This window comes from Megascapheus bottae, chromosome 6 (genome assembly GCF_031878675.1).
Source record: "Megascapheus bottae isolate mThoBot1 chromosome 6, mThoBot2.hap1, whole genome shotgun sequence".
NCBI lineage: Eukaryota > Metazoa > Chordata > Mammalia > Rodentia > Geomyidae > Megascapheus > Megascapheus bottae.
Genome location: NC_143514.1, coordinates 25,683,059 through 25,702,737, shown reverse-complemented (window position 1 = coordinate 25,702,737; position 19,679 = coordinate 25,683,059). Strand labels below are relative to the sequence as shown.

General features: G+C 38.1%; 1 protein-coding gene across 3 annotated transcripts in view; it reads right to left on the bottom strand.

Annotated features, from left to right (window-relative positions):
- Positions 1-1,894: 1,894 nt before the first annotated feature.
- The window catches only part of Ssx2ip (SSX family member 2 interacting protein), a 32,673-nt gene continuing 14,888 nt past the window's right edge, over positions 1,895-19,679 (bottom strand). For 2 of the 3 annotated variants that reach the window (XM_090334506.1, XM_090334505.1), the window contains exons 4-13: positions 19,187-19,399; positions 17,402-17,512; positions 15,899-16,034; positions 12,643-12,896; positions 10,120-10,270; positions 8,380-8,516; positions 7,665-7,838; positions 5,724-5,838; positions 3,888-4,068; positions 1,895-2,165 (exon numbers count right to left, since the gene is read on the bottom strand). In XM_090334506.1, the coding sequence (XP_090190632.1) occupies positions 1,988-2,165; positions 3,888-4,068; positions 5,724-5,838; positions 7,665-7,838; positions 8,380-8,516; positions 10,120-10,270; positions 12,643-12,896; positions 15,899-16,034; positions 17,402-17,512; positions 19,187-19,399 (1,650 nt within the window). In that variant the 3' untranslated portion in view covers positions 1,895-1,987. The remainder of the gene's footprint in view (positions 2,166-3,887; positions 4,069-5,723; positions 5,839-7,664; positions 7,839-8,379; positions 8,517-10,119; positions 10,271-12,642; positions 12,897-15,898; positions 16,035-17,401; positions 17,513-19,186; positions 19,400-19,679) is intronic. The other variant, XM_090334507.1, reaches the window with a different exon arrangement.

Sequence of the window (19,679 nt, the reverse complement as noted above, 5' to 3'; positions counted from 1 at the left end):
GGTTTTTCAACATGGAAACTCCAATGCCTGGGAAATTTAGGTGCTAGAGATCAGTTTAGAATTGGAATGGTCAAACCAAAGTGCCTTAGGTAAAACAGATTATTTCTAGCAGATCTAATGCAAATAAATAACCAAAGTATGATCAATCTGGGTTCATATACTGTTTTTCACATCTTAATTTCAAAGTAAATCTTAAGAAATCTTCCTTTCCAATATGAAAAAGCAACCCATTTTAAAATAGAAATACAAAGCTAGAAGAATCAGATGCTACACTATCCTCCTAGAATGTATATTTAAAACAAATGTTTACTTCTAGAAAGTAACCCCCTGCAGGTGGGATTGTGACACATACATCATTGACCACTTTTAATGTTTTTGATTGCCTTTCTTTGACATTATTACTGAAGAGCAAAAATAATAATAACCTAACTAGATTTCTCCCTCTGGAATATGGTAGCATTTAAACAGTAAAGACATGAGCATGCGCTGAAGGGAGTAAGCTGAAGGTAGTAACTAATGTCCACATGGTAGCTCTGTGAGCCTATGAATGTGGCCCCTGCTAGAACTGGACTCTGTAAAGCCCTCATGGGATGTGCTTCATGGTACCCTTTCAACCCTAGCTGACCAACTTGGGTCAAGTGTAAGGGAACAGATGACGTAAGTATGCTTCTTTTCCTTGGCAGCATGACATTTAAATGGAATGGCCACAAACAGGAGAAGTGTATGCAATACCTAGCGAGGACTGATCTGTGTAAGCTTCTATGGGAGAAACACACAGCTGTTAGGCACTTAAAGCTTTTGGGTGAAAATCCAGAAGAGCCTAGGCCTACATTTATTAGCACTCCTAGTAATAATAACATACTTTTCATGAAGAAACATGCAATTAGGAACAATACACAGACAAGTCTCAGATTATTCGGAAAATGATTGTCCAGAGTATCACATCTGGATTATAAAACTGAATGCTTTCACATTTTTCATACCTCCTTACTATGAGTGATAAATATCTCATTGAAAAATTACTAGAAAAGTATTAGCAATGATATAAAGCCCTAGCTAGTACAGATATGACTGTACTCATCTGGTAAGGAAAATATTCACCATGCACACATCTTAAATGTCTCCGAGCATCCAAACATCTTAAACCAATGTTCTTACACTGCTATTAAAAGGTACTTTTGTTGTCTTGCCCCATCAATCCGGAATCCCTAGTCCTTTTAAAAATTATAATATCCAACATATATAAAATAAAAATCTAATGCTGTAAAAATCTCAAAAATGTAATGTAACAGTGACTATCTAAAGAGCTTCGCTTTATGGAATAGCTTTGAATATTTATTGCCCATATGATTAAAAGAATCTTAAACATGTCGGTTTAATCCTGATGATTTCGTAAACAGAATACCACTAAAAATTTTATTGGCATGAAATACCATACTTCTAGTTGTGTGAATTTTTTACGTCTTAAAGCCTCTTAACATAATCGTGTATATCTATGTACAAAACATACATAAATTTCACTTTATTTAAAACATATGAAAGAGGTAATTCCAAAATCACACTAAACATAATAAATATAGAACTTGCTTTGTTAAAAATCTACAGTATACATTCAAGTAAAGGCTAAATTTCCAATGCCAACTGTATTTGGGACAGAAATTAAACATTTACAATAATCAGTTTCCTAAAAGTGCTATTTGAAATCCCTAGAAATCTCATTCTAGTGTGTTTGTCTCCAACCATACATCCATACATTCCTTTATTCACAGAACCAGACACTTCTGTTACTAAAAATACATATCCAAAGCTTTTATATCCTTTTCAATAGAATTAGAATTTCAGCTCTTTGGGGAAAGACAGGGAAGTCCAAACAAACAACTCAGACATCTTAAAGTATTAGAGATGACTGGCTTTATGACACACCCTGTTTCAACTTAGATGTGAAATCTGATGCACATCTTAATGGAAACAATTCCAGCACACACGTCTAAGGTAGGTCATCTTTTTCCAGATGAGAACTTGTATAGGTTAAGGAGCAGCCACTGTAACAACCTTCCCGTGACCCAGGTCTAGAGGTCACACTCCATTTTTGGTTGGCACATTCTCTCCCAACTTGATTTGGTTTAGTTTCCTCAGGAGTTATACTATTCAGTATATTGATTGAACTGTTGGGAAAAGAAAGAAAGATCTTAATAACTATTTCACCTTCTTAAAAAATACTTTTAAACTGTACCATGTCTTATGCTAGGTAAAAGAGAAGAATATGGAAGAGAAGTGTTTCAAAACTGCCTGATAAATGACTTTTTTTTTTTTTTTGATAAAGTTGAGGACCATACTCAGGGCCTCATACCTTGCCAGGGAAATGTTCTTCTACTGAGTTATATCCCCAGTCTCTAACGTTGGTTTTAACTCTAAAATGGAAACAATAAATCCTAAAACTCTATACATTTTACCAATACTTAGAAATTTGTTTATAATTAATTCAGTCCTGGGTGCCAGCTCAAGTGAGATGGCTGAAAGCTGGTTATGTCAGTGGTCTGGTTTAAGCTATACTGTGTAGAATCCAAAGCCATCTCTCATTTCAATTCCAGTAAGGCATCCTAATTAGATCTTTGCTATAGAATACTCATGTTAAACTGGGGTAGAAGACAGCAAGCAGGACAGTTACACATGAAATCACTGCTGAACATGAGGGACGGACACACAGGGCCTCATGGTCTTGTTTCCTGCCCAGATCTTGGATCTCCCCAGTCTCATCTCAGGCCTTTAGGTACCATGGTCCTGGCTGGGCTGCCATGCCTGTTTACTAAGTTCTTTGTAGGGCCCTCAGTATTTACCTGAACTCCTAAATCCCTTTTCAAAATCATATAAATTAGAGCGCCTTGTTTCTCAGGCCCAACTAGCAGGCCTCCAAGGCCACTGCCTTCTACTTTAACTAGAAGAGTGGGCTGGGAATGCTAGCTTGGCTAGCAAGGCCTTCACAAAGACCTGAATTCAATTCCCAGCACCAAAGAAGGAAAAAAGGGAGAGAAAGAGGGAAGTGGACAGGAAAATGGGAAGGGAGAGGGGTGAGGGGAAGACAAAAAGGAGGGGAGGGAGAAGGAAGAAGCTTGCTGACTTAATTCCTTTGATTTTTTTGTTTCTCCATCTCAACACTAGGAACTCTGATCCCTCTGTGATAAGATCTGTGTTCTTAATGTCAGAAAATGACTCAACAAGAAAAATGTCAAAACACATCACTCTGAGACTGTTTTGAGTTCCCAATGTGCCCCAAGAGCATAGCTCACCAGTGTGAACAGGCCTCACCACCAGCGGGGCACACACACCAGAAGAAACCAACTATGTCCTCTACAGTAACTGTCAAAATAGTTTTCTAAGATTTCCTATAACTCCAAAAAATAAGAGTAAATCTTGAGGCTGTATGGCTAAAATTAAATATTATATATATATATATATACATACATACACACACATATATGAACGTGTAGGTACTGGCAGGGCCTAAAGGGCTCTACATCACTTGAACCACATCCTCAGTCCTGACTGCTTTTGCCCCAGCTAGAAGGATAATCCTCCCATCTCTGTATCCCACACAACTACCTGGACTTTACATTGCATTTTTCAAATATGAAATACAACGGCCTATATTATATGGTTTAGCTCCAAGAATTAGCAAAAGATCTACTATGCTCAATATCATATTCCCAGCACCTAGCACAATGCCTATATATACTAGACATCCTGTAAGTAGTTATGGAGTACATCAATAAATTCTTCTCTAGAGCCTTTATTGTTTGTAATTCTATAAATGTTCTAACTTCTTCATGGGAATGGAATGCAAGAGCAAACACTTTTAGAAATATGTAAAGGCATCACCAATCAAATACCTATGTTCAGATGTACAAGAACGTGCAGTCTGACAGGAACGTGCAGTCTGACAGAAGTCTGAAGTACAAGGTGAAGCAGGAAGAGATTGAGTCAGCTTAGACGTGCAAACTGGAGAGCCAGACATATCATGAGCCTTTTGCCGTGGCCTTGAGGGCACTATGAGACTGTCTGGATCAGAACCTTTACCAAAAAAAAAAAAAAATTAAAAAAAATTTTAAGGAAAGGAAAAAAGGCACCACATAGTGACATAGCTAACTATGTCTGAAAGTCTGAGTGAGATATGCCATCTCTGATGCATATGGTGTAACAGTTTTTCCTTTTTGTGGTGGTACTGGGGTTTCATCTCAAGACCTATGCTTGACAGTTTGGTACGGATAAGCTACAACTCCTGCCCTTAGATAAAATTTCATTTTTATATTGGATTTTATTGTTGGGATAATGTATAGAGGGGTTACAGCTACATTCGTCAGGTGGTGGGTACATTATTTCTTGAACCTTGATATCCTTTTCTGATGTTTTTGTCCCCGTTTCCCTCCCTCCTCCTCCTACCAATCATCTTATTTTCCCCCTTCCCTTCCCTTCTTCAAATAAACCAATAGGTGTGTAGACAGTATACTAGTATTTAAATTCAGATATAGTAACCTCACGAGATTAACTGTAAGTGGAAAAAAAAGAGAGAAAATAAATAACTTTACCTGGTACATTAAGAACAGCAGTCACAAAGATAAACCTCTTGTTTCATTATCCTAGAGTTCATTTTGTTTAGTTTCATACTGTATGACCTTATATATAAAGCTTTTGAGCTATTGCGATCTTCCTGTTTCATTTTAAATATAATATTTCTACATAATAAATTTTCAGGCTGGGAGTATGACCTGGTGGTAGAGTGCTTACCTAGCATGCAGGAAGACCCAGGTTTGATTCCTTGGTACCACATACATAGAAAAAGTCGGAAGTGGTGCTATGGCTCAAGTGGTAGAGCTCTAGCCTTGAGAAAACCCAAGGACAGACAGTGTTCAGGCCCTGAGTTCAAGCCCCAGAACTGGCAAAGAAAATGGATTTTCAAAAACATGACATCTATATGCTACTCATAAAGTTAAAGCTGGGAGTAGTGGCTCATACCTAACTAGTCCAGAAGTAAAGAAGAGAATAATACAAAAGTTTAAGATAAGAATGGTCAAAAAGTTCACAACCAGCTACTCAATAGGCTAAAACCCTTGGAGGACTGAAGTTTGAAGCCAGCCTAGACAAAAAAAAATCTACAAGAGTCTATCTCTGATTAGCAAAAAGCTAGGCTGGTAGCACAGCTCAAGTGCAGAAGGCCAGACATGAATACTGGCAAATAAAAAAAAAAGGCTAGGGGGCGGGGGGAGGCTCCGAAGACCTCATCATCTTAATACCCTGGCTGCAGTGGCATATCCTTGTCATTCCAACTACAGCAGAGGACACAGTAGGACTGCAAGCCAGGGTCATGCTCAGGCTAAAAGTGAGATCTCAAGAAAGGATGAAGGTGTGGTGCAGCAGCTGAGTACCTCTGTTCTAACAAGCATTTGGCTCTGATTATTCCAGTTTCTGTATTGTCAAGAAACCCAAGTACAAAATTATTTTGATATTTATGGTTCTATTATTGACACATTTTTGATCCAGTGGGAAAAGTTGATTTCAGGGTTGAGAACATCGTTCGCTTGTTACAAACCTTGGGGCAAGATCCTGGATTTGATCCCAGCACCACAGGATTAAATATAAATTTAGTTCCAATTAAAGAGCTATCTGAAGGTTTACATTAACTTTTATTTAAATGCATATTTACATTAAAGAGCTCATAGAATACTCACTTCCTGAGAAGGCACTGAAAAGTTTCACATTTTCTGAGTTCTGGTGGTCAAAGGTAGTCATATTTAAGAACTGCTGCTTTAGCCAGCTGGCTCTTTCTTCCTCAAATGCCTTTCTCTACCACAAAAAATGAAACAACAAAAAAATAAGGACATGTGACCAATATTTAACCTCTACACAGCTGCTTGTAACTATAACTTCTCAAGACGTTCCCATTTCTTTTGTTAAATAAACTGACCTAGGAATAAACTAGGAAACAGTTCAATTTAAGAGCAAAAGTCCAAACATCTCAATATACCAATAATCAGAACTGCCACATTAATTCTGAAGGAAAATGAATACAAAACTCAAATGGTGTGTTAGCAGAACTCTGAAAAGATAGCACACACTGTAAGCACAATAGTGTAAACAATAGAAAAATATTCTATACTTCAAATACTAATCATTTGGAAAAAAAACTTCTGGTGTCATCAAGCATTTCTCCCCCCCCTCTACTAAATCGTAAGGCACTGGCAGATGATGTCAAATCTGTCCCTTATGCACACAACTGATGAATCCTAAATGGAACACTCTCTTGGCACCAGGGGAGGGGGACCAAACCACTAACAACAGAAACTGCTATTACTCAGTTTCTCTCCCTCTCCCTCCTCCTCTCCCTCCCCCCACCTCTCTCTGTCAGCTGTGGGGCTTGAACTCTGGGCCTGCTCCTGAGCTCTTCAGCTCAAGGCTACTGCTACTGCCCTAACTCTTGAGCCACAGTGCCACTTCTGTTTTTCTGGTGGTTAACTGGAGGTAAGAGCTTCATAGACTTTAGTGCCTGGGCCAGCTTTGAACCTTGATCCTCAGATCTCAGCCTCCTAAGTAGCTAAGATTACAGGTGTAAGCCACCATGCCTCGCTTCCACTCCTCTCTTCCCTCTCCCCCCCCCCTCTTTTTCTTATTGGTCATGGGGCTTGAACTCTAGGCCTGAGTGCTATGCCTGAGCTCTTAGCTCAAGGCTAGCACTCTACCTGCTGAGCCACAGCACCACTTCTGGTTTTCTGGTAGTTACTTGGAAGTTAGGAGCCTCATCCTCACAGACTTTCTTGCCCCAACTGGCTTTGAACCAAGATCCTCAGATCTCAGTCTCCTGAGTAGTTAGGATTACAGGCGTGAGCCATCGGTGCTGGCTCAGTTTCTTTTTTCTTTTTTGGCCAGTCCTGGGGCTTGAACTCAGGGCCTGAGTACTGTCCCTGAGCTTCTTTAGCTCAAGGTTAGCATTTTACCACTTGAGCCATAGCACCATTTCAGGCTTTATTTGTGTGTATGTCATACTGAGGGAGTCAAACCCAGGACTTCGTGCATGCTGAGTACTCTACCACTGAGCCACATTTCCAGCCCTGGCTCAGTTGCTTAAAAACCATCTTCACCCATCTCAGGGTTTCATTTAGCAAAGGATAACAGGAAGTACAACACATTGCTAAAAAATGTCAACAGGTTGGGCTCCGGTGGCTCATGCCTACAATGCTAGCTTCTCAGGAGGCTGAGATATGAGGATTGTAGTTTGAAGCCAGCCTGGGCAGAAGAGCTCATGACATTCTTATCTCCAATCAAACACAAAAAGCCACAAGTAGAACTATGGTTCAACTGGTAGAACACTAGCCTTGAGTAAAAAATAAAAAAGCTCAGGGACAGACCAGGTCCTGAGTTCAAGCTTAAGAATTGATACAAAAAGAAAAACAGAAAACAGTAGAAGTGTGTCTTTATAACAAACTGCACTGTTGGTGTGTATGTTACTGGACGAGGGACAGAGGTAGGGATTTAGATGTTACTGTACTTAAAAAAAAGTTTTCAGTTATTCAAGTCATGCACAGCAAAATGCTTTAGAGAACTGGACAGCAAAGAAACACATCCAGCTGAATTCTACCTCTATCTCGAATTTTAAAAGCAGTTCTTTCAAGTACCTCCAATCCCAGGCGAATAGCAGCTTCTGTAAAGCTCCGTCTTTCTCTCTCAAAATTCTTTTTTTGCTCTTTAAAAAGTGACCATTCTTCTTTGAGGCGCTCTTTTTCTTCTAGCAGGTAGCAGTCTTGCAGCAGAGAAGTGGTGTCATCATCACACGCAGTAGCGAGCTGCTGCTATTAAATTGGGAAACATAGTAAGTGGCAGGGGACCCATAGACCTCAACAAGCTGGAATGAAGCCAGGATGACAGGTCAAAAGAGTCACTAAGTCAAACTTTTGAGTTTCTCTTTTCCCAAATGTTATCAATTCTAACTGGCCAAACTAAGCACCTAAGGTATATTCTTGTTAGTAGAGAACTTAGCTTAGATTGGAAAAACTCTACCAAGTTTAAGAACCAAATGAACAGATAATCAAATCCACTAATATGCAATGCAGCAAAGCTCTGGGGTAAATTTCAGAAGTGTAAAAAGCTTCAAAAGGTAATCCAAGCCAGGTGTTGGTGGCTCATGCCTCTAATCATAGCTACTCAGGAGGCTGAGACTTGGGGATCACAACGAGGAGCCAGCACTGGCAAGGAAATTAATGGCCAAAAGGGGCTATGGCTCAAATGGAAGCCTTAAGCCAAAAAGCTCAGCGACAGCATCCAGAGTTCAAAACGTCTGATTTAAGCCCTTAAACCAGCACATATGCAAAATAAAGGTAATTCAACATTTACCTGTAAAAGTTGCTGCTGTGTTTTAATCATTTCTTTACATTGCTGAATTTCTAACTCCAGTTTCTCAGTTTCTTGCTCATGGTCTTGTCGTGAGATTACATCTTCATCATTAAAACCTTCCACGTGTACCTTTGAAACTAACACAAACCCAGTAAGCTGAAAGGCTTACAAACAGCCATTAGTAAGTAATTTATGGATGCTTTGAAAATATACTTAAAAATCAAGGCTCTCAGAACTTTTTCTATAATTTCACAGGTTATTTCCTTTGGCCTTTACATTTTCATAAGCTATAATAGAATTAAATGTACATTATTATAAAACAAAATTTAAGAGCAAAGTAGTTTAAGTTCATGACACTATAAATTCATAATCAGGACATTACAGTCTTAGGGTTCTTTTTAGAGTGCCAGAATTTAATTTGTAATCCATATTTATTCAATCAAGACTATGTTCTGATTAAATATAGATGATGTGACTGTACCCATAGAAGAATCCTGATAAATATAACAAATTCATAACCTCTATTTTCTTGTTGAAATTGTTTCAAAGATCAACAGTGCTACAGGTCTTGCTCTCACAATTAAATTCAACAAATTCTAAGTCCAAGCATACTTGCTGTTTACTAACAGCTACGAGTGAGATGTACGAGTGAGATGAGTAAAGTTTTGTAAAGTCATGCTAGAACTATAATAATTTTGCTGAATTCTCTTTTCTATAGAAGGCAATAACATTAAATACATTATTTTGATCGTTTAACGTAATTTTCTTATAATAGACTTCACTGCCTAAGCACAAATCTTAATTTTCCAGATCTGAAACCATGAGAGCTTAACCGAACAAAAACAATACATCTTTATGTTAATGGGTATTGCTTGATGTTCAAGATTTACTAGAGGAAGTCAAAAGCAGGTGGCTAGTAAGTCCAGCTACTCATGGTAGAAATTGGGAGAACAGTGACTTAGGGCAAGCTCAGGTCAAAAGAAAAAAGAAAAGAATAATTTCCCCCATTCTCAACAAATAAACCAAAAGTGGTAGTTTATGCTTACATCCCAGCTACATGGAAGGGATAAGTAGATTATAATTCTGGGCAAAACTGCAAGACCATATCCAAAAAAATAGCAAAAGCAAAAAGTGGTAGAGCACTGAAAAAGTAAACACAGGTCCTGAGTTCAAACCCCAATATTATTATGCCAGGCATGGTGGCTCACGCCTATAATCCTAGCTACTCAGGAGGCTGAGATCAAAACCAGCCTAGGTACAAAAGGACCTGAGACTCTTATTTGCAATTAACCTCTAGAAAATGGGAAAAATGGGCTTGGCTCAAGAGTGGGGTGGTATCCTTGAGCTAAAGAGCTCAGGGACATGGCCCAGGCCCAGGGGTAGGTGGTAGCCTTGAGCTGAAGAGCTCAGGGACAGTGCCAGTCTGAGTTCAAGACCCATGACCCCCCCCCCGCCCCCAAAAAAATGTTACCGAAGGAGATTCAGCTCTTATTTCAACTTTATGCAGCATTTAGAGCAGACAGATTATGTTATCTCTTTTTCAAAGAAAAGCAAAACTCATTTGGGGAGCAAAGTGAGTTTTCTCACTGAAGTTCCTGTTTTAAAGCAACAAGAAAGCCAAGTCATATATTCAAGTCCATCAAACTGAGCTACAAATGTCAGGTCTGGACTCATAAAATGGTTTTGCTGAGTGACTGGAGGTCAATAGCTCACTACTAATACCTCATATTACTGCATTACCTTGGTTATCAAGTTTTTCTACATGACTTTTCAAAATTCTCCACTGTTTTCTGATGCTATTCGTAAGCTGTTCTCTCACAGTTTCACAGGAAAGGTCCCATACACTCTCTCGGCTCAGTTCCCCTGCATCTTCTTCAATATCAGAGATCACCTACAAAAGGAAAACATGAGTTTTACAATAGCCCTACTCAGGCAAGATCACCAAACAGATTATCAGAAACAGACTACTTAAATAATTGTTTCTCTTCTGAGCTGGGAGGAGGGGAGAGGGTGTATGAACTCAGGGCTGAGTATGCTGTCATTCAAGGATGGGATTCTACCACTGGAGACACTGCTCCATCTCCAGTTTTTTGATGGCTTAATTGGAGATAAAAAGTCTTATGGACTTTTCTGCCCAGGCTGGCTTTGTATGAACCATGATTCTCACAGCTCAGTATCCTGAGTAGCTAAGATTATAAGCATAAGCTGTGGACATCAGAACTGGTGCTGAAGCTTATACATATATGACTCAGTGTTTAATATAAACATCCTGGGCAAATGCCATTAACAAAGGATGGAAATGCCTGAATTTAGATCTTTTCAAGTTCAATTCTAATCTAGTTAGTGCTAGACAAGTCATGGAGCCATATTAGTAAGAGATCCTCATTACCTACCTAATGCTGTGTTATATGCTCCATTCACCAAGTCCTGTTACAACATGGGAAAATGCGCTGAGGGTATATTAAGTGCTGTACAGTTAAGAACTGAAACATGAAGTCAGAAGAACAAGTCTCTAATCCTACATTTTCCTCATATTTGTACACAAGAAGAAATCATCTTTCCTTATATTGTACTAACCTATGAAATTATAACAAGTAGTAACTTTTACTGATAAATGATATTACAGAGGATCAAAATAAGATAAAGAACCAAAGAAGAGAATACTGAAAAGCATGTATCACAATGCCACTGAGGTTTGGCAAGGCATTAGGAAACCTGATGAGAATCATGGCTTGAATGTTTGTGAAAATATCACTTCCCGCAATCTTGATGTTAATGGAACAACGTTACACGGAGTAGTCCTACTGATCCACTGCCCCTGGACTCCATAAAAATTTAATAGCCCCAGTCTGACCATCCAAGGCCAAACACTTCCACCAACCAATGTGAGGCAGTAGCTGGTAACACATAACCTAGTATATGACACATTGCCCAGCTTTCCCAGGCTAACCCCACTCTCCAAGTCTACAGAGCCAATAAAAGCTGGAGTTCTGGGACCTCTCATGTGGTGTTCCTCTTGAATCTGCCACTTGATCTGGGTTCATTCTACTTTGCATTCATAGATCAGAGATCAGCTCCTTCTTATGATTCCCACTATATGTCCTTAAAATTCTTTCTCTGTTAAACCAGAACTTTCTGGCTCTCAGATCTGATAACCTCAATCTCTGACATTTGGGTGAGCTAAGCCAGAAGACTTGAGAAGGTGACTGCTTTTTCTCTAAGCACTGATTCCTTATTGGTATGGGAAGATTACCCTTTTCCTCTTTCGTACTGGACTGAAATGAAACTTATAGTGGAGGTATACTCTTCCTCTATGCATAAAGACCAGATTACTACCTATTAATTTCCCTTTTCTATCCAACGCTTCGGCTACAGGGTTAAACTGTAAAGATTTGGGATCTTTCAGTAGTTGTTCCCTCTCCTCCATTTTATTTGTACTAAGATTGTCTTCCTGTTCAAGGTCTTTTTGGAAATTTTGTTACCTTAGCCCTAGTTAGAATGTAACATTCTATAACCCTTAGACACAACAAAACCAAAGATTCCCATTTTAAAAAAATCCAAAGGCAGCAAAGTCTGCTTAATATTTGCAGCTTGTGTGAGAGCCTCAGCTTCGAGCCTTCTGAATAGGTAGGATTATAGATTTCCTTTATTTATGACCCTGTAAACATTTAGATTTTAAGAGGAGCCAGCTCAAATGCTACCTTCTCTGTGATGTCTTCCTTGATTTCAACACAGAACAATCCTTTCTCTACATGTCTGCTGAATTAAAATCTTTTCAGAATTTTCTTTCCAGGAACTATTAACACAATGATCCCTAATCAATCTGTGAACTGAATTTGGCTCCCAAAGTTAAACATTTCATCTCTGTAAAGTATTTCTATTATTTAAAATAACTGAAAGGCTATTTGGCAGAGTGTGGGACCTGTGTTCCCAACGTGGACTGGGATTCAAATCCTTTTTCTGCCATGTTGTATTGGGCAAGCAACTATCGTGCCTCAGTTTCCCCAGTATCTAAATCATCAAATTGTGTTAACATTGTGCACTGCCATCCTTGGAATATACCTTCCACACTGAGAAACACTATGAAATGAAAAAAATGCTCACATCCCTCATCACAGCACTTAGTGTCAACTAATTCCTTGGAAGATTATCTCCACTGCTACCCAAGATGTGTTTGGAAACACACAGGGACATTCTGTGGTGTCACAGTCCAGTGTGTAATCAGTAGTATAAAGACTGTATTAGAAAGAAAAGGTCACTTACAGTTCCTGTGCTATCCTCTGCTCTTTCCCTAGGTTTCTTCTTTTGGGGAGAAAGAAGTGAAATCATTTCCTTTTTCATTTGCTGAAGAACCTTTTTAAGGTCAGCATTTTCCATTAGGATTTGCTTCTGACGGTACTCATAATCATTCAGGAGGATGTTATACATTTCATCCTCGTTCCTGGCTTCTGTTTTACCAGTCCTCCAGGACCCTCTTTTTCCATCAGCTCTCCCCACATAATTTAAAACATCCATGGCTACAAATGTAAAGACACAAAACAAAACCAACTCTTATTACAAAAGCATGTAAACTCTACTACTCAATTTACCTTAGGGGTGCCAACCAACCTGGGGTACAGATTAGAATTTGGGCACAAATCGCCTAATGTCAAGTTCAACCACTCAAGCACTGTGATACTGGTGAGTTATTTTAACTACTAAACCTGTTTATTCTTGACATGATGGGAAGAATAGCAATATATGTCAAAGAAATTATGACTAAAAATACAGTTAATACATTTAACATCACAGAAATGAATGTAGTATATAGTAGTAAAGTGAGCGCTAAATTAATCTTACCTTACCATTACTAGTATCACTACAAAGAATACACAAGTATGGCCTACAGGCCAGCTGCCTAATTTTAATGAGTACAATTTTATTAGGTACTAGTGGCTCACGCCTGTAATTCTAGCTACTCAGGAGCTGAGATCTGAGGATCTTGGTTTGAAACCAGCCCAGGCAGAAAGTGCCTGTGAGATTCTTATTTCCAATTAACCACTCAAAAACTGGAAGTGGCACTGTGGCTCAAGTGCTAGAGTGCTAGCCTTGAGCACAAAGAGGGTCATGGATAGTGTTGAAGCCCAGAGTTCAAGCTCCACAACCGATCAAAAAAAAAATACATATACACAAATATCAGAACATAGCCACATCCATTTGGTTACATATTATCTACAAATACTTCTTCCTTGAAATGGCTGAGGTAGTAGATCTAAAACTAACATGTATATACTCCATAAAACCAAAGACAATTGTCTCTGGACCTTTACAAAGAAGGTGTGCCAAGCACCACTGACATCATCTTCTTCAAAGGAGTCAGGGCTCTTGTGGCCCACAGATAGAAAAGAGCACTTGGCATAGAGGGAAATAGGAGTAATTATGAATTTGCAGCAGGTAAAATCATTACTGAAAGCATTACTTCCAATTGAGTTTGGAATAGGAAACTGACATCTGACTATAAGGGTTTTCTGTTCCACAGTACAAACTTTAATAAAGCTTCTCTAATTAGATGTTACATTTTATATGATCAGTCTTTTATCCTGTTCCTTAACTTTCTTCCTTCATGAATGGACATGTGGCTAACTGACCTTGAAAATCAACGATTATCCACCCTGAATAAGATATGCTAACTTAGGAGGCTAGATATTGGTGGTTCACAACTCTACTCCTAATTTAGCAAGTTGATCTCTGAGGATCCAACTCTACTCTTAATTTAGCAAGTTGATCTCTGAGGATCAAGAGTCAAAGTCAGCCCCAACAGGAAAGTCTATGAGATTCTTATTGGCAATTAACCAGCAAAAAGCCAGAAGTGATGCTGTGGCTCAAGTGGTAGAGCCTTAAGCAAAAAAAAGTAAAGGACAGCAGTTTGGTCTTGAGTTCAAGCCCCAGTACAGCACCAAAAAAATGTACTAACTTAAAATAGCTAAAGTTTTCTATTATTTCATCTTCATCTTCTTTCAATATACATGCATATCTATGTATACATATTTTTGATTTTTACTTTTGTTTTTTGGCAGTACTGGAGTTGAACTCTGAGCTTCATGTTTGTTAGGCAGGCACTCTGTCACCTGAACTACCCACAGTCCTTTGCATTTTGTATTTCAGGTAAAGTCTACCATTTTGGCTGGGGCCAGCTTTGGAAAGTATGTCTTCTATTTGCAGTCTCCTATAGATCTGGGAGTACCAACGTGGCTAGCATGTCCAGCTTGTTGCTTGAGATGGATTCTCACTAACTTTCGGCTCAGACTAGCCTTGAACTACCCTAATCTTCAACCTCCTAGTCTGTTTCCAGAGTAGCTAAGATTACAAGATACAACATGTTCAAATCCACTTCTCAAAAATATTTTAAAATGTTCAGATAACCTCAATGGACTGTCAATGATGGAGTCAGCACAACGGCTTACAAAGAGCAGGCGAGTCAATCATGTGACAGCCTATAATGCATACTCATCCCATTTCAGTTTAGGAGTATCACTGTGAAGAGGAGGCTACAAAGTGCCTGTAATCCACTTGCAAAGTGCTCTGGTCAGTGAACACATAAGACTTCCTATTCCCTAAATTTTATCAGGCCAGCAAAACCACCTTGTATATCATTACTTCTGCTTAAGTAGTTATACTTCAGCAGTCTAGAAAGTTTACAAAAGAATATTACAGCTGGGCATGGTGATGCACACCTGTAACCTCAGCATCTCGGAAGTACACTCAAGAAGTTAGCAAGACTGAACTCACAAACAAGCCACTGAGTTCACTGGCTGACTTCACTGTGGCTGCTGCTACTCAAAAGGTGGAAAGTAGTAGGTTTGAGGTCAGCTCTGGATAAAGCACAAAACCCTTTCCAAACAACCAACTAAAAGCAAAAGGATTAGATGTGTGGTTCAAGCAAACATAGGCTCTGAAAGTCTAACCCCCAGTACTGGGGTAGGGGAACCCATAAAAAGTGTAATTTTTATGGCACATCTTTCTGCTCAGTTGCTTTGAAATGAGAGATACATTTATTTAAAGGGATTTAAAGCTGAGTGTGGTGGCAAATGCCTGTAATCCCAGCAGTTAGTTAGAAAGCTAAAATGTAAGGATTTTAAATTAAAAGGCCAGCCTGGACTACATAGCAAGACTCGTACAAGAAACAAATTCAAGGGGACACAAACAACATAGTCTGGAGAACAATTTCATGAAGTTAATTGTAAAGATGGTTCTCCTGGTATTCTAAAACACATGTTGACTCACATTTTCAGTTCTATGCTATGAAAAATGAGCTTTCTCTGGCTAAATTTTTCTCAATCCTATCATGTTAAACAAACACATGTAACAAAGGAAGTAAACCAAAATGAGTTACTGTTCATTAGTCAGTTGTCTAACTTCTCACTTATAAGGACACATTCTACCTGAAATCACTACATAAAGCAGTTGTGCTCAAACCTCTCACACTTACTACTCACTATACTAGCTAGCTTACTGACCTGTATCTTAGCCAGTTGCTTACCTATTTTTTTATCTTTCTTGTTCATAACAAGCTGATGCAGGCGTTCCTTTAGTTTATTATATTCGCGTTCTTTTCTCTTCATGTCATGATTATATTGAGTAGCTCGACTTGCAATGATATTTTGTAATTTTTGTACCTGAAAAAAAGCATTTTCTATAATATAATCCATAAGCCCAATAAAATTCACAAATTCAAAAAATATAAAGCATTCTAATTAGGCTTATTCCTTTTTCTTTTGGCCAGTCCTGGGCTTGAGCTCAGGGTCTTAGCACTGTCCTTGGACTTTCATAAGGACAGAGCTCTACCACTTGAGCCTCAGCATTGCTTCCGGCTTTTTTTCTATGTATGTGGTTCCGAGGAATCGAACCCTGGTCTTCATGCATGCTAGACAAGCACTCTAGGGCCAAACTCCCGGCCCTAATTCTTTTTTCTTATAATCATTGGAACCATTTTTTTAAGTATCATTAAATGAATTACAAGAATTTTTCTTTTTAATTCTGAAATTCATAGAAGTGCTAACTTTGTAAGTTATCTTCTACACATGTGTTACCTTTCACTATGGTACTTCAGAAACCAGAAACCCCAAGGGAAGTATTAAAATAGAACACCATCTGAAGTAAACAGGGTTCATCAGGTCATTTATTTCACACACTATTAAGTAATCGAGTATGAAAAATTACCTAAATAATTCCAAGGATCTTGGAATTATTATTTAAGTATTTATATTATCTAAGTCCTTATAATTATTATCTAAGTCTTTATAGCTAATAGATACACAACACAGAAAAGAATGTATTTTTATTGCTATTCTAGACAGGGACTATAGGGAAAGCTTCAAAACAATAGTTTCTCCTTGGGTATATAACAGAATAATATTTTCAAGTACATTAATTCATTCAAGTAATCACTAAAGAAGAAATTAGCTTCATTTTAAAAGGAGTCATGATTCTTATCAATAACTAAATTAGAAATTAGAATTTTTTTCAAGTAACCACTAAACACAAAAACTAATATTGTCTTGGAAGTGATTTTTTTTAATGTGAACTGCACCTGCTACCTATTTAATCAAGTAACTGGCTGACTAGAAGAACAATGCCAATGTTTAAGACAGTGAAAAAAGGGACACATTCGATACCAAATATAGTACAACAGACATGAAAGATCTGCACCTCTACCTGAGAAAAAGTAAGTAAACCAGAGGGTAAGGTGGATGGGGTAAGACCCTGGTTATTACCAGGTATGGCTTAATGTAATAAGTCACCTGCATCCCCTGGGCAGGGGACATCGAGAGGCTACTGCAGAGAATGGTTTTGACTGCTCATTACATATGATATAGTGTTATATACATTGCTATGTTGTAAACCATACCAATTTTACATAGGAGGAAGAAATTATTCTTTTTCTTTTTAGGTTCTTTTCTTTTTTATGTAAATGATTATTATGGTTATAACAACAAAAATCCAAAATTCACTTAAGCTTCATGTGCAGAAACTAACAACTCACCTCATCTTTCTCATTTTTCAGTAGCTGATGCAAATTCTTGTTCTTGCATTGTAACTGTCTGTCTCTCTCCTGAAGGCCAATCATTTCCCTTCTGGATGTTTCCAGTTGTTCCTAAAACACCCAGATGCACTTTCAGTATCTGATTCAGAGCATTTGAATTCTTAAAAGGTCAGTAACAGAAGTTGTGCACACTAGCTTGCCACTTAAAACTGAAGTTTAATAGCACAGCAAATTTTTAGAGCAAATATTTTATAGTGCTCAAATTAAAATTATGAACTTTATGTAAATACAAAATTCTGTATGCATACATAAAACAGCTTAAAAAATGACTGATTCCCTTGAAAGAGTCATCGTATTTCATGATGTTGCTACTAGACATTTAGAACGGTCTCTATCTTTTTTTTTTTTTTTTTGGCCAGTTCTGGGGTTTGAATTCAGGGCCTGAGCACTGTCCTTGGGCTTTCTGGAGGCTAGAGGGCTACCACTTAAGCCATAGCACCACTTCTGGCTTTTTCTATGTATGTGATACTAAAGAATTGAACCTAGGTCTCCGTGCATGCTAGGCAAGTGCACTCTACCACTAGGCCAAACTCCCAGACCCTGGTTTTCACTTCTAACAGCATACTTTTGAAGATTTTTCCAGCTACAGCTATGTCACCATCCTCTGAGAGGGTCTGACTTTGGAAAAGAGCTAAGCACAGAGCAGGGTGGAAACACTATTTTATGCATACTTGGTTCAAGTCCCAAAGTTTCTGTGAAGGCCTGTGAATCTGTGTTTTGTTCAGCAGGCTTCTGAGTCTCTTCCCCTCCATCTCAAGCAGGAATACATGCTCTCCCAACAAATTTTCCACTATATCAAAATGATATTTTGGTATATCTTCCTTAATGCCTACTTGCTTTCTGTACCACATCTTTCAGACTGCCTGGAGTCAGACTGCCTGATCTATTACCATTCTTCATTCTTTACATATCCCAGGACTTTCTGGACTATTTGCAGTGCACTGCCTGTATGATAACATTTATTCAAACCTTCATGATGTTATAGAAATTACATGCACCATATGGAATATCTTTTCCAGATGTTAGTAAATCTAAACTCATTTAAATCTCAGCTCAAGGCTGAGCTATGAAACTAGTCCTCACCTCTTATATACCAAGAATAATTAATGAAGCAAATTATTATGGTACTATATGTTGCAATATACTAAACATTACAAATTCCTCACAAGCAGGAGCTAGGGTTTTACTCATACTTAGCATACAGATAACTCAATAGAAATTTAATTTTCTTTTAGAACATAAATATTTCCTAATCTAACATTAATGCTTTCAATAAAGACATTAGGAAGCAATACAGCTGATTTACATAAATTATTTTTGGCTCATTTTTTATCAGTTTAAAGAAAACTTGAAGCTTTAAAAAATAACCATAATACTTATCTGATAGTCAATGAAATTTCTAGCTCTGAGTTCTATAATAATGACATTAAAACACATATTATAGCTAGGTGTCAATGGCTCAATCCTAGCTCCTCAAGAGGTTGAAATTCAAGGATCTTAGTTCAAAGCCAGCCCACACAGGAAAGTCCTTGAGACTTAACTCTAATCCATATTAACACCTGCCACAAGTATCTGATCAATTAACCACCAGACAACTGGAAGTGGAGCTGTGGCTCAAAGTGTTAGAGTGTTATCCTTGAATGAAGGAACTCCGGGACAGCATCCAGGCCCAATGCCAGCAAAAATAACAAAAACCAACAAAAACACATTATATTTAATTTCTACCTTAAGTTTTGCATAGCAGTTCTGTAGATGGTCCATATCACTTCCCAGTTTCAGATTCTGTGTTTCCACATTTTCCTGAGCTAAAAGGTTCTTCCGCTGAAGTACAAGTAGCTCATTCATACAATTTAAAACAGCAACTATATTTAATTCTCTTTTTGTCTCTTTATTTTTGGGTTCTTCATATAATGAAGGAAAACCAAAAGTAGTCAGTTCCTGGAAGGAGAATATATCTTACTAGGTAAACGCTGGCCAAAGGGTATAAAATTTCAGTTAAGAAGAACAAGATCTATTGTAAAACATACCAATGTACTTCAGCAGCAAAGCAATAGTTCTCTGTACAATATCATACAATAGCAATAAACTTTATTAGTGGAAATTGCTGAGACTAGACATAAAGGATTCTTGCTACAAAACTACATTTGAAACATGCATATTAATGATCTCAACAGAGCCATTACACAGTGTATCTATATTTCAAAACGTGTTTGCTTGT